The sequence below is a fragment of the Nothobranchius furzeri genome, chromosome 13 (genome assembly GCF_043380555.1).
Source record: "Nothobranchius furzeri strain GRZ-AD chromosome 13, NfurGRZ-RIMD1, whole genome shotgun sequence".
NCBI classification, from domain to species: Eukaryota; Metazoa; Chordata; class Actinopteri; order Cyprinodontiformes; family Nothobranchiidae; genus Nothobranchius; species Nothobranchius furzeri.
The window spans coordinates 44850618-44874576 of record NC_091753.1 but is presented as its reverse complement, the minus strand read 5'-3'; the positions used below and the strand labels follow the sequence as shown (position 1 = coordinate 44874576).

At 41.4% G+C, this 23959-nt stretch overlaps 1 protein-coding gene across 10 annotated transcripts in view; it reads right to left on the bottom strand.

The window, feature by feature from the left end:
* Window positions 1-3977: 3977 nt before the first annotated feature.
* Window positions 3978-23959, bottom strand: part of tenm4 (teneurin transmembrane protein 4) — a 224535-nt gene continuing 204553 nt past the window's right edge. For all 10 annotated transcript variants that reach the window (XM_054742618.2, XM_054742619.2, XM_054742620.2 and 7 more), the window contains 4 exons: window positions 16137-16433; window positions 13774-15388; window positions 10786-10928; window positions 3978-4961 (listed from right to left, as the gene is read on the bottom strand). In XM_054742618.2, coding sequence (XP_054598593.2) covers window positions 4203-4961; window positions 10786-10928; window positions 13774-15388; window positions 16137-16433 — 2814 coding nt within the window. In that variant the 3' untranslated portion in view covers window positions 3978-4202. The remainder of the gene's footprint in view (window positions 4962-10785; window positions 10929-13773; window positions 15389-16136; window positions 16434-23959) is intronic.

Here is a 23959-nt window from a genome sequence, read left to right as displayed (position 1 = left end):
GCGCTCCCAGTGGGGATTGGTCAAATGCAGAGGACAATTTTCACACCAGTGTGTGACAACTATGGGAGTTTAATCTTTAATTAGAAATGCTTTCTTCTTATCCACAATCAACATTTCAGAGACCTCAAATGCCATTTTTCATAAAACGCTCCTTTTCTCTGTTCTATGTATCGGGCGGGCTTCCAGATGTCAAAAAATATCCTTCCTTTACATTGGTGAGTAACTGGAATAAATGCTTTATACAGCTATCATATTATTATTGTCACCATTTTCAGGACACTGTAAGATATTGACAAGATGTCATATTTTTGATTGCTATCCATTATTTTAATATTGTAATTCCTCATTTGCTGGCATCATTCCGATTACTGATGTCTGAATTTTGCTTCTTAATTATACATAACACAAATATTTATCCTAATGTATGAAAATTAGGATGTTAAGATTATATATATATATATATATATATATATATATATATATATATATATATATATATATATATATATATATATTGTTTTAACCTATTGGGGACATTAGAGGGGGAAAAACAATGTTTTGTGAAATCCTGCAGAAGTGATGTGAAATATTGCAAGACTGCAGTCACCCCTCAGAGATCCAGCTCCTTCATCACCACCTCAAATCCTCTTAAGTCACATTCCCTGCGTTTAGTGTAAGCTTTGCAGCAGAACCCCTAAATCTGCCCAGGGCTGAAATTACATCAATATTGCAAGAAAAAATACATAAATCTATGAATCTCTGAGTTGTCCATCACTGTGGTTGTTCTCGGGTCTCAGGACTTATCCAGATGTGCATAAAGCTTTTGAGTTCAAGAGTAGAAACCCATGATCTTTAAGGAACATCAGAAAACTTAACGCTAGTCTCCCAAAATGCTTGTGGAATTCCACTAAAAATCTTACTTTTCCATGATGGGATGCTTCCCAACACAGTGATTGTTCCCAAGGCCTCTGGACGGACCCATAAGTGTGTATTTTAATTACAAACCTTTGTTTCCGCCTTCAGTGTCACCTGCAGATCTCAGCTGAAACTCAATATATGAAAGTAAACTTGATGTCTAAATGCTCGTTTTCATCAGGAAGAACTGAATTTTGAATGCCAATGAAGACCATTTTTAATTATTTTAAAATAAATTGGCTTGCCATACATTTCTTGCAAGGGAGGTTTTTGCAGAAGAATAGACTTTTCTGCACATCAAAAGTTAACAGCAGCAGGCTACAAAGGCATTAGCAATGCTAACACAAGTGCTCTTGCAAGCAGCGCCCTCTTTTGTTCTGTGTTGAGCATCATGGCTGGAAATGCCACCATGAAGGCGGCAGAGCAGTAAAACTGCCCAATGTACCAACAATACGCAGTATTTTGGTTTTTCTCCGTTGAAACTGTGCTGAATAATAAGGATTGAATAGTGAAATGTCAAAAATAAAACCTTTCCATTTAAAGGTGCAATATGTAATAATAGCATCCTGTGGTCAAATGTGGGTACTGCCGTCCATTTTTCTAAACGAAAAGGGTCTTGTTTCACGGCTTTTGCCATTTACAGATCAGCACCAGAAGCTTCTAGATGACAAGCAAAGACGAATAGTATAAGGAAATAAAAACATTTCACTGAAAACCTAGTTTAAGAGTTTTGTAGAGTCAGCTGTTTGCTGTTAGCATTGTTAGCTCAACGTTAGTCTCTAGCCTTCTTTACCCAAGGGTTACATAAAACAACTTCTGGGTAGCTCCATTTTACTGGCTTCAGTTCTTTAAACAACTCTGGAGTTTTGTGCCTATTGGTGCTGAATTACAAATGCTTGTGCTGCGCTGCAGCGTTAGCTTGGTGCAGACTCGGCAAGCGCAAGCTGACAGATTGTAAATAGTGACCCGTTTTGGCTAAACGGACAACCCCCAGCCTGTTTCAATGTAACCTTCTCTCCAACATGACAAACATTAGAGTGTTTAGTGATTATTTAAAAAAAAATCAATATCTAACAGTTTTGTAATGAAATGAAATGTTACACAGAATATATAATTCAGAACGCAAAAACATAAACACAAAATATTCCCTTTATTTTTTCTACCTTAAGACTACACAGGGTCACCAATGTAGCTCTAAGAGGTATCTACATTTGCAATTTATTTACAGCTTACTTTGATGTTTTCATATTTACAGTCAAAGAGAAGCGCTAAAAACACAGTGTTGAGAACAAACCCAAACTCAAAATGAGTCCAAAACCTTAGAAAAAGATCAGTCTTATGACGCAACGGTTATCAGTGCAATATTCCACAATGCAAATATCCTTCATCCACAATATGCTGGACGTACGTATTGTTTCTGAAAACAAAACACCACTGAATCGACCAGAAGGGGAAAAAGATCCGTTTACTTTGTCGTTTGTACAGATTGAGACACTCAGCCTTGCCCTCACCTCCCCGACACACACAGACAAGTTCTTGTGTTTGATGGTGAAAATGACAAAGTCAGGGTGTGCAATGGCTTGGCATAGTTCACAAAAAAAGGTACCAGAAGTCAAATCGATGTCACAAATTTTCAAAATAGTCTTTTGAGTTTTCATGATATATATTTTTTTCAGTGAGCTGAAGTAAATTGTCCTTTTGCAGAATCCACGAGGAAGGGGGAGGGGTCACAGACGCACGAGTGCCAGAAAGTGTCCATGAAGGTTATTTCCGAAGTTGGTGTGTATAGACAACCTTTAGTCTGTAAAATTGGAGCTGGTACACCTGCGGGTCAAATGCATTTCCGCCAACCGAGTGGAGCCCTATTCTGGTGAAAGAAAGCACTTTCGATGCTGACCAGAGGGCAGCCCTTAAGGAAAAGGCAATTTGTATCTTTCATCACATCCACAACACAACGCAAAGCCCATTTATCTCTGCAGCCAATATGCATATGAAGCATGAATTTGTGTGTTCCTTTAACTTTCTTTCTAGTTAAATGAAAATGATTTACCGTACGAAGCCTAATTTGATCGGACACTGTGTTGTGGAATACTGACTTACTGATAAACAATAAGTAAGGAACCAAAAACAGGAAAATGCAGCAAGTCTAATGAAATGCACAGAAATCAATGGAAGTAAAACCACCTTCTCAGTTTATTCCATGTCTTCAAACACCCTTAAAGAAATGTTCAAGTACAACAATTTACAATAAACGGGACACTAATTCACATTTCTCTTAATTCACATTTGTTATACTGTTAATTCATATAGTTATTTATAAAACCAAACCAAAACGTGATTCTAAACCTTTCCCAGAAAATACATTTTGTTGTTTAATACAGACAATATTTCCACAGTATTTTCTTACAGGATCTGATGTACTTTTAAAACCGAGTTGTTTGACCACAGCCGGATAAAAAAAAAAAAGAATGCTCCATCCCATGTTATTTGTTTTCTTCATTAGAAATAAAGAAATGTGGTTTAAATGGAATAAAAGAAGCAGATAAAACCTGAGCAGAGCTCACATGCCATTGTTGGCTTCACTATACAATTTAGACTTAATTATGCAATTTTCGCTAATTTAGTTGTCGATGAAAAAGGCCGACACGCACAGTCAGGGTGCGCCAAAGCCTTCCGAGTCAAACCACATGTGAGTATAAAGCCTCCGCTTATAAAATTACGAGACATCACACAAACGAAGGCGCTTTGACAAGTTCAGCTGTGGTTCTGATGAAGGACTTTACTGCCGACAGAAATCGCTCTCATTATTTATGGATGACGGGTCTATGAGGGCTTCAAGTATGAAAAGAAATGATTAAAAGAGATGGAATCTCCTTGGCTGAGGCGCAGAAAAAGGCAGAATGAAGCAAGCTCGTGAATAACAATCTGCAAGTCTGGCAGCGGAGCGAGCCAGGGAACATAATGCATTACCAAAACTCCTCTTGGATTCCTTTGAACAGAATCACCAACAGGGATGAGGAAATGGAGTCACAAGACATCACAAATATTCATCCTCTAGCAGCCGCACTTGGAGGGCAAAGACTGGTAAAGAATCTTCAGAAGGAGAAGGGCACTCTTTCAGTAATACAGTGCAACTGTCTGCAACCATTTTTGTTTTCTTTTTACAGTTTAGTAAAAAAAAGTTGAGCACAGTCAAAGAAAAAAAAGTGGTCATGTATACAACTGTCTTTGGCAAGAAGTCCCATGTCCTACATCTGAGTCAGTCACTGGAAAGCCCCGTGTTCATGTCACCTTCGGCCCATTTCGCTCTGTCTCATGAAATGAATGTTGTTGACACTGTCTGCCAGCTCGGGGTACTGGTCAACCGAAACTACGTAGTATCCATCGTAGCCTTGCACCTTCCCTGAGCCCAAGAGCTGCTGCTTCTCTCCCTCAGTCCAGGTCCGTGAACCCTCCTCTCCATCCCTCAGTCTCTGGCGCTCCCGGGCCCAAGCCTGACCGACAGCTCTCTGCCGAGCCAGCTCCAGCACTCGGACCTTCTCCTCGTCTACGCTGCTTCCGTAACGCGTGTTCAGAAACAGCGCTCCGTACTGCAGCTGGATGTCGGTGATGCGCCTAGTCCTGCCGTTTAGCACAGTGTTGACCTGAGAAACGGTGACGTTGACGCCGTTTTCCAGCGTGCGCCGGCCCACCGTCATGCCGATGAGGGCCAGGTCTCCCTCCACTGAGCCCAGCTTCACAAAGTAGTGGGAATCCGTTCCTGCGATGGTGAAGTGAAGGTTTTCAAGGTAGAACGCGTCGTTCAGAACGGCGGCCATGCGACGCCCGTCCTCGTTGGCCAAGCTGATGATGTCCGTGCTGATGCGACCCTCTCGGATGGCGAATTTCACCCCCTTCCCAAAGATGGAGCCACCTGAGGCAAATATCTTCTTGTCTTCAGTCTGAGGACAACCAGCACTTTTGGCTCTGTAGATCTGACCGAAACGCTCCAGCTTCACGAAGGCCTTCAGCTGCCTCTGAACCTCGCACTGAACACCCAGCAAAGACTGAAAAACAAAGAAATGCAACCAATTAAAATGACGCAGCAGTGAGTGCACAAATGCATCATTGGTGAAATTCACCAAACATTTACAGCTGTGTCCTTATTCTACTCTACAGTACTGTCAGCTTTCAGGTGCTTCCTTCTGAAAAGTGACACCCAAGCTACGGTACTGACACTTCAAAGATTTCACACTCATACAGGCACGGAGTCTCTTTTTGGAATGATAAGTGAAAATGAAAATGGCTGGTTTGACATGAGAAAACTACAAATAAATAAATAAATAAATAAAATGCAAAACAGTCTATTGATTTTAACGCACCGTTACATTTAACCCTTTGTAGGACCAACGCCTATTTAGACACTTCCACTCACATCATAAACAATGTCGGTGTGTCTTTTCATGAACTCTTAGAATTACAGGATTTCACCCAACCAACCATCAGAGATCAAGCTAGTCACAGTTCAGGCCAAGACGCCATTCCACCAATCAGGGAGGGGTTATGATGCGCTAAATACTGGTGTGTCTGCAGGACCAAAAACTGCTCGGTGTCCTCTCGTGTTTACGGTCAGATCTCTAAAACTAACAATGCGAGCTTTATGAAACTCACAAGGTTGACTAGTTGTGCTAAATAAGGATGAATATGTTGTAAATGTTAACCTCTATGAAGTTGGTGGAATCATAGCACGGAAATCAAAGCTGCCATTTTTGATAAGACGCCTTGAATAAGTCAAATAAATTCTGTATATTTTTAAGTAAAATCTGTTGTTTTGACATAATCTTCATAATCATGTTAACAGTGATATTAACAATCAGTTGAATATATTTGCAGTTTTAAACTAAGACTTCTCTGGAAAATGGAGGACTGTTATTGTGCCAGCCAATCTCACCATCAGTGATGATGAAGAAGAGGAGGAAGATGGCATTGAGGCAGATCCTCATATATAATATTCTAAAAATATTCTAATCATCTATATTCAACTAGAAATGGTATCTATTGCTCAATAACCTTACAAATATATTCTACAGTAATCTGTTTGATAAAAATATTATATGTTTTATTATTATGGCGATGTAATCTGTATTATTCTACGGTGATATAATGGTCTAAAATTAGCTAGATTATTCTAAAGTGTCTTTTAATTATCTATAGTCAAAATTAATGCTTATTGAAATTGTTTTTGTATTTTTTTTATTTTGGGACTTCTTTTACCAGAACACGGCCAGTGTCCGTATTTGATCACTTTGTTTTCTCTGATTTTCCGCATAAAAATAAATATATTAAAAAAATTTTAATAACAGAAGAAAACTTTGGATATAAACCACAATAACACATTGTGATTAAACCACTTCAACGAGCGCCCTATAAAAGGTTAAATAATAATGAAACTGTGTTTTGTTTAAATGGAATGAAAATCCGAGACGTACTGAAGCTGTGAACGTACCGGACACGCTGTGAGTAGACGTGTTTTCACCAGAAGTAAAGCTCTCTGATTATTTACGACAGGCAAAATGATTTGAAAAAGGGTGAAATTTCAGGCTTCTGACAGCCCTGCCGGGCCAAATGTGAAACAGAGGTTTGTTGGTAACTAGTGTATACAGCATAACTCACTCTGCACGGGATCAAAAGAGAGACCACATTACCCGTCAGCCAGACTTAACTCTCTCTAATACTACTTGACATGAAATGTTCTTGAAAAAGGGAGGAAGATGTTAAAATGAAGTGGATGATATGAAATGGAAGCTGGCCAGCAAACAATGAGGCGAGCAACAACCAAAGGGCTCTGAAAAGCCGCGCCTTCAAGTCATCACTGGAGATAGGAGGCTCTGAGCGGTGTGAGGAGTTTTCATCAAGCTGCTACGTTCAAAGCCTTCGTGACAGTTTTCTAATTCTGACTCAGTTAGATGGTGGCTACGGGCCGGGGGATCGGGGGAGGGAGCATGCACACAGCAGCACGGCTGGCTGTTGTCTGGCGTGACACCCCATCAGATCCAGGATGAAAACGAGACGGCGGAGGGCGGGTAGATGTGCTGCGGGGATCCTCGGGAGCCACGGCCCAGGGGGATACTTCACACAGTGCCACTCCATGTTTGTTTACTGTGCCAGCGTGTGACCCGGTTAGCTGTTCCACGGGCTGTGGGGGAACAGAGTGCAACGTTCTCTACCCCCGCCCCTCTGAAACCGCCTCCCGGGAAACTCAAAGAGTGGCATTATTCACGCAGCAGGGGGTGCAATCAGCCTCCAGCACAACCCTGAATGAGAAATCAAGCCCTGCACATCGCAGGCCTCATCTGTCTGGCCCCTCACGGCATTTTTCAATCTGTGTGAGGACTGAGTAGTGTGTCAAAACAAGGGACTTAAATAGATAAGAGATGGAAAAGAAGGTATTCTTATGTGTTCTGAAGAAAATAAAATGAAATGCCAAGGTATAGATGGAAAACATGTAGTTTAGAAGTTGTATTGATTGTTAGAGGCAGCCTATACTTAACTGGGCTGATCTGGCTGTTTGCAGTGAGGATCAACGTGGTCTTAACCATCTCAGAGCACCAATTCAAAAGGAGGGACTCTGGATCTGAACATCATACCCCAGCTAGCTTGTGAACAAAACCAGGATTATTTATCTCAATCTTGTCATTTGCAGAACTGGCTGTAGAGGTGTGATGCAGGAGAAAGCTTCGTCAAAAGCACAAAACAAGCTTTAAATCAAGGCTGAGCTTGATATTCAAAACATCTTCAAATCCACGATGGGCTTTTCTGACTACAGAAATAAATAAAGCAATTGGTTTGCAGATAAACCTAAAAAAATACTAACTTCAAACAGAAACCTGGAATTTTCCCCTTTTCAGGAATTATGTATGTCTTACTGTGATAAATCGCAAGCTTATTCTCGAACTTCCCAGGTCTAGATACGAGCAGGCACTAACCCATGCCACTCTAATTAAGTTATCTCAGCATTAGCCAATAGTGTTTAACATCTGCTTCCGTACAGATGTCCATCACAGAGCGTTTGTGAATGAACCTAGATTGAGCAGTATTTTGAAGCTGTTCACAAAGCTGCAAGGACACAACGAATCATGGAGCGGCTACCACTGCCTTCACAGCCACAAAAAATACCGACTTCACAAGGGTCTGCTTCTACTAGGTGCACGTTCATGAATGAGAGGCGCTGCTTCCAGCTGTATCACAGACGCTGGAGACTCGCTTAATGGTGCAATACATGTTTTCACCTCTAGGAGGTGCCGTTTGATGAAAACCTTTTAGTTTTATGAAGCGTACTTCCAATAAATAAACTGATGGATAAACATGAAATCCAAATGAATTTCCTCCCAAACTGGAATGTGACCCAACAAATGGAAAATCATCTGACTGTTGGGTGAATCTTAAGTCTTTAGAATTTAGTTATTTCAGAAGAACCCTATTCCATCCAAACAACTATGAAACAAACTGAACTAAGAATAGCTGTAATGCATTTCTAGAGTTCAATAAAACATTTGCAGTGTTGCATCTCTTTTGTAGGCTTGAAGCCTTTATGGAGTTCAGAGATTTCTGTGGCTTGCCGGCACGTATGAGTCAGTCTCTGGGGCTTTGACAGTAATCCTTCCACAGCAGACTGCTAGATGAGAACATAACTGGGATTTCTACCTTGCATGACGTGCAAAAACGCCTGTGCAGAACCAAAACGCATTAAATTTCCTAATTAGCAACAGCATTTCGATGTGCCAAGTCACGCACACCTTTCTTTAAATAATGCACTTTAAAGAGCAGATGTGCACCACTGGCTTTCTATTTTAACATTTGAATACAAAAAAAATTAAATAAATAATCACTTTGTTATAAGTTACTGGTAGCAATTCACTAAATCTGGATTCAGTTTAAAAAAAAGTATCAACAAATTCAACAAAAGTATCATTAAAATAATACAATAAAAGCCTGGAATGTAAATTACATGCTGATTTTTAAATCAGTTTGGAAGCTCAAACAATATTGCGAGTTATTTTGCAATTTTGTTTGAGCCGATGGGTATCAGGTACTCACACATGAATTAGCAGATATATATTTGTAAAACTGATTGAATTAAAAAGCTTTATTCAATTTTTTTATGCCAACTTCAAAAGCAAATAATTAGATGTTTGTTAAGTCACGTTTATTTAAAATTCTCCCATTTACCTTTTCTGATTCTTTCTGATTTCTGGTTCATGTGATATTGTGCCAAGAGTCGACTGCGGCAGTTATTGCTAATGTCTTGAGTAAAGATATGGAATATAAAATAACAAGGACCTGTAGCTACAATACCACCAAACTTCAGCTTGAAGCCATTTTTGAATTGGGTTGACTCAAAAAGATAAAAGAATAAATAAAAAACCCAACCGTATGTAAAATAATTCTTTTCTGAGAGTCTCAATAAAATCCATTCCGCTTTTCATGATATTTTCGGCTAAATCCTGGTTCTCATTGCATTTTTCAGCCATCGTAGACAAAGCTTTTGTTGTTAAGAGTCATGATGAAAAATGGTGAACGTGAAGTCTGTGGCGGTCCAGTGTGACCAGCCCAGCGACAGCTTTCAAACCAAATCCAGCAGTGTGATAACACCTACAACTCTGGTATCAACCAAAGAAAATACACCCCGTGACGAAGGTACATACAAGAACTCGTGGACCCCTCCTTTTTGAAATTTGGTTTGGAGTGTAATAAAAGGAACGTTAATGCTAGCACTTGGGTATTTGTCTGCTTTTAGTGACCTTTGCTTTTTGGTGACCATGCATGACGTTGGCATGTCTTAAGAGTCGGCACTGTGTGACATGAAGCTGAGAAACCCACAGTGTGTACCGGGCCTAACAGGGAATTGAAAATTATTGATTTAATGACAAAGTTTGAAACAAATGTCTTGCATGAGCTATGAGTGTTTAGAGTATGAGATGGGGGTGACTCCCAGTTTCCACCACATCACATTCTAGCTCAACATCTCGACAAGTGACTGAACTGTAGCCATTTTTGGGTTTGTTCATGCTGGATTAGCTGTGGTGACCATCACGACTCAGTTGACTAGAAAAGTGAATCATTGTCATTAGGGTCGATCCAATGGTTCGCCGGCTTTTTGGCTTGTTGCAACAGACACTAATAATGCAGGGAAACCTGTGAGCATATGGCGCCGTATTCATCGGGGTCATGGAGTATAACTCTGATTCCTCGTTTCATATTTTAAACAGGCATAATTGTTCTACTTCTCATGCAGCGGTGGTCTGGTTTGGTGGGTCAGGCCAGAGGTCAGACTCATGGATAAACTTGTGTCATATCACCCCAGATGCCTTCAGGCTTACAAATAAAGAAGACACTTTTTGTAACAACAAGAACCCTCTGCGTTAAAGGAGCAGCCAAAGTGTCATGCTACACATATCCACCCTCCCGATGGGTGCCATTCACTTGTCTCGCTGTAACAAAAACCCATGAAAACAACAGTGGCCTTCTAAATAATTGATGTAGTTGGGGGCGACTTAAAAGGGCTGATACAAGCGGGAGTCAGAGCATGTCTGCTGCTTCTTAGACCTTGGCCAGCAGTGTAAAACTGAGATGAAATCAATGGTCAGTGGTGGGGAGAATGAAGAGTGAATTTCCCTAATGGCAGGACAATTACAAGAGCTGTTTAGGCTGACCCCATTCCCCAAGATGGGGATGAGGGGCAGAGACCTGGCTCACTGGGCTGTGTTCGGCGTGATCGCTGGCAGCTCCTCTGGGAATCTGGCTTCACAAAGCATGCCTGTTTGCTAATGGTGTTGAAAGGGAAAGGGGACAGAAGTAGAAGGGTGAAAGCTGATATCGGTGAGTGACTACCTTGGTGCTGTCCCACTCCTGGGTCTTGATCTGAGTGCGGACCAGCTCGTAGGACGGCTCCATGCTCTCTGTGTTGGGTTTACGATAGCCGGGGATAACGTTGTACAGCTGGAAGCCAAACGTCACCAACCAGCTGTTCACATCTGCAGGGAAAGGGGTTGAAATATTTAGACACACTGCAACAGAGTCTGGTGATTTCATTTAGAAAATCTGACTGGTTGGTGTTTTGTGATTGAAGTGGCTGAAACTACTCAGTCAGGGGCAGCACTTGATTTGTTTGCAGGAGTGGATGAGCTTTCCTAAATACTTGAGATGGCGGTGATGATTCATGTCCACTCCTGCAGATGCCACACTAATGACACACAGCTGGATCCCAGAAACAACACTTAAAAGCCTCAGCTGCTAATTACCAACTGTAATTTCATGTCACCAGAGACTTCGACAGAAGATATTTTTAATACTCGGCGGGTTCCTCTGTAGTAATATTCTTCTAATGAGATGCTGGAAGATGAAAGTGACATCTCCGAGATTCAAATCCATATAATCATGATAATGTGGTTTGTCTACGAGACGCGCTGTGGTTACACGAGCTGCTGCTGTTCACCGCCAATAACTTGAAGGATCATCGAGATGCACGCAAACATGCCAGGAATCAAAACCTGCTCGATCGGAGCTTTTCGACTCAAGCTCTTATTACTAATAGCGGAATCACGGCTTCGACACTTGGACGTGCGTGTGTGTGTGTGTGTGTGTGTGTGTGTGTGTGTGTGTGTGTGTGTGTGTGTGCGTGTGTGTGTGTGCGTGTGTGACACAAATTGGCACTGCCACATTGAGACACCCGACAAAGCTTCTTTAAACAAGAATGTGTTTGAGGACAACGAAAGGACCCCAGTAATTTAGCGAATGGAATTTAAATGTCAGTGCCATCAATCACAATTGAGAGACCCGCTGCAGTGTGTCTACTACTCTGTTTAGCATTCAGAGCTTCTAATGGAGGAGCTGCTCTGATTGGAGGGTAGTTAAAACATTTTGTGCAATATAAAGAAGTTGAAGGCTGGATGTAACTTAAAAAGTGGCTAATTCTACCCCTCAGTCTTGTCTACAGGTAAAAAATATCATTTTATTCCAAAGCCATCACGTATTGAACTAAATAACATGAGGCAGAACACACACAGGGAATAAAATCACCAATTTTTGAAAGAAACCCAACTGGGACGGATTGCTTTAACTACAGATTATTGACTGAATATCATTAACAGTGTACTTTTGTCTGTTGCAGCAGCAGAAGCTGAACCAGCCAGCCCTGGCTGTGGTTTCTATGGGTGCATTGTGCTCTCTGTCCCCACCGTGGTGCTCTCGCCGCCATTTACCTTCTGCCACAAAGAACACAGAATATTTCTGGGAAGGATCTGAGTGTTCAACAACTGAGTGGGCTTTGCCATAAAGCGCTGCTCCCTTTGAGCAATTTCAAAATGATAGCCACTGGGAACATAGGCAAGAATAAATACATGTGCACACACACACACACACACACACACACACGCACACGCACACGCACGCACACACACACACACACACACACACACACACACACACACACACACACACACACACACTCAGTAAGGAGGCTCTAAAAACCTACAAGGTATAAGACTTTGCAATTCAATTTTGGTAGGGTCTTTATTTTGAACTGAAGGTTGTTTTTAGAATAACAACACACTAAAAATAATGAAGGTTTGGGTTTTGTGATTGTTTTTCTCAGTTAAATTAGTCTTTTGCCATTTTAGAATAACTCTTTTCAGAGTTTTTTTTTAGAAAAAGTAATTTCTAAATCTTCGTAAACAATTACAAAAATAAAATCCACCCTCTACATACTTTTAATTGGAATCAGTAAAAGTTTCTGCTGAATAAAAATTATGCAACGGTGCATAGTTGTTCAAGTAGAAGTAGTTTTTGTTATTTCAAATCCAGCTAGGAAAAATATTTGAATCCAGGAAGATTTAAAACTTTGATAACTAGTAGGGATGTAAGAAAATATCACAGAGCATTGATGAAAATGATATTTTATATAGCGCCTCTCAAGATAAAAATTATGAGGCTCCTATTGAGTTTACATGTAAGCAGGTGGCAGCTGTTTTTACCATCTTTATTCTGATGGAATAACGAAATCTCATGAAAACACCGGATGTGTCCATGAAGCGTCTGACCTTAGTTTTCTTAGTCTGAGTCTTAAAAGTTTCTAATATCGTATCGTCTCCTCTACAATGAGATATACGTCATATCGCCACACTCTTGCCCTTACAAACTCCTAATAATGTTAAGTACAATTTAGGAAATCTAAAGGAGATTTTTCTTTCTCTACAGTTATAAGACAGAACGTCATAGTTCCATGATGCAATTCTTACTTTTCTCATTTGACGTGAAATGAGGTTTTGAATTTAGCCTGTAAAATAAATGCATATAGATATTTACGGCATTGGAATAATCATTCATTTGGGTTATGATGCTTATATCGTCATTACTGTAAAACAGCTGTGGAGCCAAATATCTGCCTCAGTAGAGGCAGATATGTAGAAGCATAAGCTATAGCAGTAGTAGCTCAGGGGCAATAGTGGGTCGGAGGGTTGCAGGATAGGTTCCATCTCCCTGAAGAGAATTCTACCGATGTGTCCTTGGGCAACACATTTCCCCTCCTCTGCCTGCTGGTGGTGGATGGAGGGACCGTTGGAGCCTGTGTACGGCAGCCTCGTCTCAGTGAGTCAGTGCGCCCCAGGGCAGCTGTGGCTACATTGAAGCTCATCACCACCATTGTGAATGTGTGTGTGAATGGGTGAATGAATCACTGTAATGTAAAGTTCTTTGGAGTCCTCTGACTCTGAAAGGAGCTTTACAAGTGCGGGTGAATTATCAATCATGTGGGCTCTTTCTTTCCCTCCTAGAGTCAATTATTTATTCCCTCTAAAGATTTGGCGCACTGGGAGAACTCACCTGTCATGTAGCACTTTGTCTCTTCGTTATTGCTGAGAGGACTGTTGCTCTTAAACATGTACAGATTGAAGGGAACAATGTGGTTGCTGTTCAGACGTTTCCAAATGTCGTGGTTCGGTGTTGTCCAGCGGCCAGCGAGGACATCGTAATCCCGACGACCCATGTGGACCAGTTTACTCAGAGGTTCGTACAGTCCTCCCTGGTAGCCGATGATGAGCTGCAGGCTGGGGTTGGTGTCGAGGTAAACCTCTCCAAATGCAGTATAAAGGATCTGCTTGATCATGAGGCCCGAACCACTGAAGACAGCCAGAGGTGTGCCGATGTTATCACAAGCCACGTAAAACTCATCCCCACTGCTTAACTCCATGGCAAACAGGTGACCTTGCAGATCGTAGTACAGTGATGTGATCTCTGAGCTAGAGTGATTGTACATATGGGTGACCCGAGTTGGGCTAGACAAGTCGGCATAAAAGAACTGCAGATGGTGGCCTGCGCTGCTTCTACTGGACACTCTCCGGCCCAGGCCATCATAGCGGTATTTGATACTCCATCCAATAACTTTGTTGTACACCTTAATCAACAGTCCAGCTGAGCTGTATTCAAAATAGTCATTCCCTCTCTGCTTAAGAAAACCATCCTCGTCCATCCTGTACTGGACATCCCCCAAACGAGTGATGCGGTCTCTGATATCATAGCGTAGAGGTGTGAGGCGTGCACTGTTTCCAGGACTGAGGAGGTGCAAGTTGCCATTGAGGTCATAGCTGTACCTCCACAAAGCCTTGTCATTGATGGAGACCACCTGGAGTTGACCATCAGCGTCATACTCATAGGTGTAACGTGTGGTGTTGGCATAAGGTCCAACTTTTAGCTCCTTGGCCACCACGCGGCCCATATTATCATACTGCACCATCATCCAGTACATGAGCGAACGGAAAATCTCATACTGGACCTCCTTCACTCGACCGTAGGCGTCAAAGTGCTTCGTGTGGGTCATCACTGCCGTGGTTATAATTTGGTTTATGTCATAATAGATGACACCGAATTTGCCAAACTGCTCGGTTTTCCCCGACACATCATCGTAGCGATACAAGTCTATCGGCAATGGAGTTTCATTGATGACTGCCTGCATGCTGGTGACTCTGAAACTGTTGTCGTAGACATAGTCAAACCTGGCGTTGACCATGCCTTCCTCGCTGAATCTGAAGATCTGCCTGTCAATCAGCGGGCCAATCTGCCGGTAGCGGATTGTGCAGGTGAAACCTTCACTCTGCAGATTAACGGTCTTCAACATTCCAGCCACCTCGTCGTAGAAGAAACCAATGCGCGTGGTGTCATAGAGGATCTCCAGCAGCTTGGACAGCTTTCCATATTTGTAGGTCACCCTGCGGCCTGTGCCCAGGTGGGTAGTCTGCAGTAGCTGTCCATCTTCGCTGTAGTCCTGGAGCACTGATGCGTTCCCTTCAGGGGGTCGGTAGGTGTTTCTGTAGTAGCCAATAGAGCGGGAAGTCTCTAAGGTGTGCCGCGCTACGTTGGGCATGGTCACAGAACTGAGTCGATCATTTCTGTCAAACTCAAAGATATACTGCCTCTGACTGTAGAGCAGCAAGACCATGGACTGTAGAGAGAAGGAGACAGATTCTAATCAAAAGCTGTACTCTGAAGATACACATGACGCTGTTACTACGCTGAAAATAGAAACAAAACACAGAGAAGACATGAAACATGTCAAAGGCTTTAACATATTTTTTCATGCACGGCTGAGTAAAATCAGATCTAGTTTCCGACTTGAAAGAGACGGTGTTTATATTCTTCTAACAAAAAAAATGATAAAAGATTTCTTCTGGGAGGTTTTTTTAATGTCAGCAGCGTGAAAGGGCTAACTCTTAAACTCGCAAATCTGTTTTTCTTTTTAAACAACAAATACCTTCATCACAAGTCTGAGGTTGTCTCATCAAGCTTCTTAAAAGTTATTAAAAAGGTTGACTTAGTGCTGTTTTTAATCAAAATTTCTAAGCTAGAGAATAACAGCTCTTTACCTCCCCCACAACCGTGCCTTCAATTAGCGAGCAGAAAGTGATGTTGCTTGCTGTTCTTTTCATCAGAGCTATTTCTGGTTGAACTTTGCTGTCAGACTATGGTAACAAAAACGGTGTCTGCCTTGCACCAGGCACTGTTAATTATGTTTCAGCTGATATTTGTGCTCCGGTCTTTGACTGTGTGCAGCGCCATCAATCTGGAGAATTCAATGCGAGTTCATTTAAAAGTCCAACATCAAGTTTCTTAAACAAACAGGGTTTGATCTCTACACGTCTCTATTACATTTCTATATTTGAACAGTGAATCCATCAATAAAGCTTCAATACCTTTTCGAGATAAGTGTAGCTCCACGATTTACCATCGGCAAATATCTGGGAGGTGATTCTGCCGTTCTGGTCGTACTCCATGCGTACGGACATGGTCCCTCTCTGGATACCTGCCACGTGGCCCCCGGGAGAGTACGTGACATTGACTCCGTTCAGGCGACTGCTCGGTGCCCAAAGAGTGGGCCGGCCAGCGTGATCGTAGTGGATCCGTAACGTAAACTTCCTGTGATCATCGTAGACCTTTTCTGTCCTGGTGATTCGATCAAAGTCCAGTGAAAGGAGGTTTCTGTTATGAACCTGTGGGAGACGAAGCGAGCGATTACAAACTTAATATAATGAGTAGAAAACTGGGTTAGAAGAGAATAATTTAAACACAAAACCTTCTTCAGCTGTAGAAGTAATGAAAGTGTAGAAACTGTCACACTGCTTTGTTTGTGGAAAGATTTTGCAGGCAATCTGGGAGTGTTCCATTTCATGCAGGAAACATTACAAACACATTTGTCGTTCAATTCGTTTTCAGCGCTTACTAAAAAACAGCAACTATGATCTTATTTTTGCAGCGATTTCTGCAAATTGCAAAAGGTCGGAGACAAATCTGTTTAGGAACACCTTTCAGGTGACGGTGAAGTCACTGCTGAGAATAATAACCTCTGACTTCTCTGTGCTCTAACCTGAAAGATATCTGCTCTGAGGAGTGTCGATATTAGTGGGCAGCTCCTTTTGCTGTAAGCAAGAAGATCAATATGAATTTCATCGTTTACCATGAAGTGAGCAGCCTCTGTACAAGGATACTTCAGAGATGAAAGAAAAAAAAAACAAGATAAGACAAGCCATGCTGTCTTTATCTAAACCGTTGCTTTACACATTTGTTACAGATGTTTCCTACTGCAATGAACCAAATCGCCTAATGTATTTATTTAAGTATTATGTAACACATTTCCCTCTTAATAATGTTCAAAGATGAGGTCTTTTTTTTTTTAAAATTGAGCTTAATAAAATGCCCAGTAAGGATTAAAACCGCCAGCGGCTCGAGGAACTGCTTCTGGCAAATTTCCAGATCCATCCCACTGAGCAGGTCAGGCGGGGCTTGTCGAGGAACCTCACATTGAGAAATGCGTGCTTAGGTCTCTCATCTGTGAAGGAACAATTACACCAGAGGCAATTAATGCCAACGATACCCAAATGAGGGGATTACTTTAAGTAAAAACCACGATAGTCGCTAGCAGCAGGAATCCGTGGACATTTAGAACGACCCAAGCTAATTCAGCACAAAAGAATCCCACTGCTGTTTTTCTTTCTTTTTGTTTTAAATGTGTGCATAAATTCACAAAATGATAGTTTTTTTTTGGTCAGAAACTGTTTTAGACTATTTTAGAGAACAAAGGTTGGATTTAAGTTCAGAAAAGTTTCAGAAGCCAGGATATTTCTCGCCAAAGACTCATCTTACATAGGCAAAAAAAAAAAAAAAAAAAAAAAAGAAGAGAAAAGTCTGACAGCAGTTATCTCAGAATCCCGTGAGAATGGAAACCCACTCAAGGGGAATAATTTCAAATTGGACGTCACCCCTAAAGGGAATATTTCAAAGAAAGTAGGTGTGTGGGAAGAAAAAAGGGAGTTTTGCAGCAAGCTAGACGTTCACTGATAGATTTCAAACTGTTCTCTGCATGAAACATCACAGCAACGACTCATTCAACTATCAATAGCCAAGATTTTGTGTCAAGTGACAATCTCAATTTATCATCCTACAAAAATGCCTTTATTGTGTTTCTTGTTGTGATGAATTCAGTTCAGCGACTGTTTTCCTCAGATGCAGTTATGTTTCTCTCACAGCTTTAAAAGAAAACACATTCTTTGGTTTTATTTCATCATATTTCTGAACAAACAGCCACACTTGTGACACATTTAGACTGTTAGCCCTCTGATATCAGCTCTGCTTTTTGTTTTGTATTGAGTGATGAAGTGGATAAAGAGCTTTGCTACGGTGCAGCAGCGGCAGCCACGAGGTTTCTCTCATTACTGTAAATTAACAAACTGCTAAACTAAGAGGAGGGATTGTTACCATTGAGGGAATGCTGTTGGTGTGCCTCATGAATGTAAATGATGAAGGTGTCTGGGAGGAGGAGTGCGTGGCAAACAGCGAGCCTACGTCACACCCATCCACTTCTGGACCTTTGGTCCCCTACTACCAAAAAAATGAATGGGAGTCTATGAGAGGATAAACACTGTTTTCTGATCTCGTTTGATTTACGCCATGGGTTTAACATCTGAGGTCCATGACTTTTAAAGACACATTTTGAAGCCAAAAAAGCACTTATTCTTGACAGATGGCAAAAGTTACCTTAGGTTTTGAGTGAAAAGACGTATAGGACTACAAATTCTCGTCTCACAAAATTTACATCATCGAACCAGAAAAGGACACGATGAGAAAAATGGCTGTGAGTTTAGGGAGGTGGAGCATTAAACATGAAGAACACCACTATAAACTTGGAGAAAACCACTAAAGATCTACCATGTGGTACGTTTCAGTGACGCTTGGGGAGAAGAGTCTGATTTGTAGTTTTTCTAATTACAAATTTTTACAAGCAAACACATCTCAAATTACATGTCAGAAATAGTCAAAACACAAATAATTATCCATTTAAAAGCATATTTTACAGTAGCTATAAACAGATTGCAAATGAACGTCACAATGCATTGTGGGATGTTGCTTTAAACAAGCATGTGTGTGTTTTGCATGGGTGCCTATGGGTAAGAGTCCCTCCGCTAATCTCAAAGTTGTATTTTCTTCTCCTAAAGATGTTCAACCAGGAAGGAAGTTAGCACCTCTGTTAGAGGAGGTGCTAATCAGACTCAAGATACCTAGATCTGGTGTCAGAGGGGACATTTTTTATTCTTTTTCCAAAGCTGGGTAAGGTCAGCGACAACATGAAACAGCTGGAAACAGGCCAAGCTAAAGACAGGCAAAGCAAAGCGGTGGCAGTATATAGGTGGAAAAGCAGATTTTCATAGCGTGGAGCAGATCATGTGTGCGAATATTTGTTCCATACAATTTGCCGATGGGAAAGGTCCTACGTCCGAAACTAGTAACGCTCTCAGCGGCATAAATGAAGGTGTCCAGCTGAATGTCTCAGCCAAACAGCGTCCAAATGTGGACGAAAAAGGTGGCTATGTAAAAAGTTGTGACACAAAAACTAACCTAAGAGCAAAAAAATAGCTTAGAGAAAATGTTACTTGAGCACCGTGAGTCATGAGTTGCTGTTTGAGCATAAACATTTGAATATGGTGTGTGTCGGGTTGTTTTTATTGACGCCTAAGCAGTCTGTCTGCGTAATTTCAATTAAATATTAATTAAATATGATTTGTTTGTCTAGCATTAGCACCTAGCAGCACTAGCACAATGACATCAACAGTAGAATATAGGAATGTCCCATTCCGATATCAGAAATAATTCAACATCGGCCCAAAAACTGTGTATCGGATTATATCTGACGGCATCAAAATTTCCGATAAACAGTCCATTAAGGTTCACATTTTTGCAACCAATTGGTTATAAAAAAATTGTCCTTTTTTTCATACTTACTATTATTGGTTTTTGTTCTCTGACTGAGTAACATCACTTGATCAAGCCTTTCATACATTCCACAGTACGAAACAGGTAAAAGTATGCATGATTTGTGCTGATTTCATATCGGATATCAGTATCGGTCAGTACTGAAGGCTGCAATATTGGTATCGTATCGGAAGTGAAAAAGTTGTATTGGGACATCCCCAGTAGAATATGCTATTGTGTGATTCAGGGCGTGTGCCCCATATTATTATTATTATTATTATTTTCGCTCTTGGGACCCATGAGCCAACTGGAAGGGGAGGAGACTTGGGCTCCATATAAGAAAAAAAGGAACCAGACTGTTTTCTATTTAGAATTATACCCTAGAAAAGGAACAATAAACACATTCTGGTGCAGTTCAGCTGGGTGGTAAAGAAACAAACTCAGACAGCAGCGGTCTGCTTTCCTCTGTCTCCTCCACTCATAACAACAAAGACCTGTGAAGTCTCAGCTGCATCTCTGTTTTGTATCTAATACACCCTCTACACACACACACACACACACACACACACACACACACACACACACACACACACACACACACACACACACACACACACCCCTCCAGCCCAACACTACCACGCTCTCACCCATCCACCCACGTAATATCAGTTGACATGTCACTCAAGGTCGCTCGATGACTCCAGCTCTATTCAGCCCCTCTGTTCTTGCCATCAGGGCTGCTCCCATTTCCCATCTCACCCCTGGGGCCATTGTCTGTAACATACATTAGACGCTTTCACTTCCAAAAGGGACGACAAGGCCATTAAATGAACAGCCAGTGACAGACAAAGAGGCACCTCCTCATTAGCCGTGTTGCCTTCCAGAAAACGGAGAAGACAACTTAACTAAAGTTGCTATTTGTTTCACACAACCGAGAAAAATAACACAAGGACATTTTTTATTCATCAGTAGTTAACGTGTCATTCCAGATGCTTTTAATTTGGTGTTTATCGTATTAAAAAGAGACCTGTTGCATCACCCTTTACCTCTCAATGTCTGTAAATTTGTTTTACCATGTTGACCAGAAATTATTTTCAATTTAGGTGATATTTTTATTCAAATTTTCAGTAGTGGAGATTTAGTACTGATGCATATATCCTTGGGCAAAGCTGAAAACCCCCCAATCACTCTGAATACAGTATAGGTGTGCAATAGAAAAGAAGTGGTGCATAAAGAAAAAATAAAATAAAATAGGAGCTCTGTGTGATGTTTTTATTATGAACTGTAACACCGTAATGTAATGATCACTGCTCCCTACGGGAAGGAGACGTTTCACCAGTGTGTCACTAATGGGACTTTAGCTGTAATAAAAGCCTCAGAACACTTTTTAATTTTGCCTTTCAGGATCCAGCTCAAGAATAAAAACCATTATATAAGTGTGGAGTATTTTCAGGAGTGAGCCAGATTACTTTTGGTTCACTTGATTTAAATTCAGATCAAAGAAAGACAAGAAAAATGTTGCAGCTTATTCTTTAACAAACCTCTATAATCTGGTGAGATCTCTGAATAAGCCGGGCTTTCCACCGGACACGCAAGCAGCACATACCATACAAGAACCTGTTTTCCCCTCAAACAGGAACTCCCCAAACTCTCCACAGCACCTCTATTATCAATACCAGGGATTCCCAAAGTGTGGTGCGCGCACCCCTGGGGGTGCGCGAGCTGCCGCTAGGGGGTGCGCGAGGTGAAAAGTGTAATGGCTGCGGAGCTCAGAGAAGTCTGTCATATGTCACCATTAGTGTAGCCAGAAACTCATTTGTGGGTGGGCCAAAGAAAAAGTAAGTGGGCACAATAAATGTAATTGAAAACAAGTATATTTTTGAACGCGCGCGCGTGTCCTCCACATGTGCCCTAGCTTCATAATAACAATGCGCCGAGCTTCAGCACTCTGGCCTGCGCACGCCGATATGTTCCGTATTTGATCATTTTTAATGATGTTGGAGGAATCTGAAGGTGGTGAGTCATTCTGGCAGATTGTAATTAACACCTGTCTCATGCAGGTGTTCTGACATTTTAAACCTCACACACAGAACATTGTGGATGTAACTAAATAACAAGAAATGATTCCCATTCAGGCTATTAACAGCGCGCTGAAGATCTGAAGTTCAGAGTGCGTCTGTCAGAGGTCAGACGCGTTCCGGCTGAACCACGGCTCACGGGTGCACATGTGAGCACATCTGGGCTGGGCAGAAGTCATTTTACAACATTGGTTTAAATAGCGCCAAGAACGAGACGCGGTGACTTGAGCGGCTGTGCCGCGCGCGCGCGTGCACACACACACAGATTCAATAAGCGCACACGCTGCTTTGACTGCGGCCCGCTGTCAGACTGAAGGCAGAAATGAACGCTGCTTCCACCGTGATAAAAACTTTTAAGAGGTTATTTTTCATTCAAGGTCAAATTAAGATATTAGCTTCTGGGATGAGTCGGGTCCGCTACAGCCAGTGACTCCGAACCTGACCACAAGTCCACTGCAGCATTTGTTATTCCGGTCCGCATGACAGCGGATCGCAGATTCAGCCACACCATAAAACAGCAATAAGTCGGTCTGAGGCAAAAGTGAACATCATGGCTATATATTGTCCCCTATTGACATTTGATTACGCACAAGTAGGTGATCAGCTCAGGTTTACGCAGAGCAGAAGGAAGGAGAGCGCTCTGGCCGCACAGGTTAAACGTTCCTACTTTAAGAAAACCATTAAATTGCATTGTTTATGTGCTACCTGGGCACTCTAAATATTTATTCAAAATGAAATCAAAGGGAATTTTAATGGTATCGAATGTTTATTAATTACTATTTAAAAATGAAAGTGATGGGGAATTTTTTTTAACCTGTCTGTTTAGCTTGACATCTGATATATATATATATATAGAGCCATGCCCCGATGTGGGGGCTGGGGGGGGGGGTTCGTCGACATGGTCGGGACATAGAAGGGGGTGCGTGGCTAAATAAGTTTGGGAACCACTGATCTATACTATTTATTAATCAGCAGTCCTCTGCTGCCAACTAGTGTCTGAACACAACAGAGGTCACAGAATCACCAGAGAATTAAAAGATAACGCATGATTTCAGCAGATCACGAGCTATCACGCAAGGAGAAAGAGTAGAGCATGTATCCAGGTCTGTGGTTTATTTTCTGTTTACCTCAGCCACAGCGACATATTTATTTACTAGGTAAACAATAAGCAATCTGTACATGATTTTTATTTTAAAAGTTTCCGGTGTTTTCATTCAATTCAATTCAAGTTTATTTCCATAGAACCAAATCACAACAAGAGTCGTCTCAAGGCACTTCACTTAGTAAACATTTCAATTCAGGTCAGTTCATTAAGCCAATCAGAGAAACGTTTCCTATATAAGGAACCCAGCAAATTGCATCAAGTCACTGACTAGTGTCAGTGACTTTACAGCAATCCTTGTACTAAGCAAGCATTTAGCAACAGTGGAGAGGAAAACTCCCTTTTAACAGGAAGAAACCTCCAGAGGATCCTGGCTCAGTACAAGCAGCCATCCTCCACTACTCACTGGGGATCGAGAAGACGGAGCAGACACACACACACACACACACACACACACACACACACACACACACACACACACACACACACACGCACACGCACGCACGCACAACATATATACAGTGATCCCTCGTTTATCGCGGTAGATGCGTTCCAGACCTGACCGCGATACGTGAAAATCCGCGAAGTTGGGACACCATATTTACATTATTTATTTAACAGGTACGTATTCAGTATTCAGACTTTTTGCATAGAAATTTTTTTTACTTGGTTTGTTTATAGTTTTATTACAAAAAGTGCATTTTATGATGAAATTGATGAAAAAAAAAAACAGGAATTTCTTGATATTTCGCATAGAAAAACACAGCGAATCGGTGAAAAATACCGCAAATCAGCAAATTTCCCTTGAATAAGGCTCCAAAGAAAAAATCTGAGAAGTCGTGAATCCACGATAAACGAACCGCGAAGTAGCGAGGGATCACTGTACCATGCAATGTTTCTATGGTTACATTGTGATTTCTTAGTAAATATTCTATTTGGTGAGAGATAAACTTTATTGTATTTATCCTAGTGGATGTATAATTAAATGGGTAAACTAGTAGTAGCACATTCAATGTCAAAGAAAGTAAAATGTTATTATCAGGAGAGGGAGAATGTTTAAGTGGTTAGCAACAGTGTTCAAGCCGATGACCCC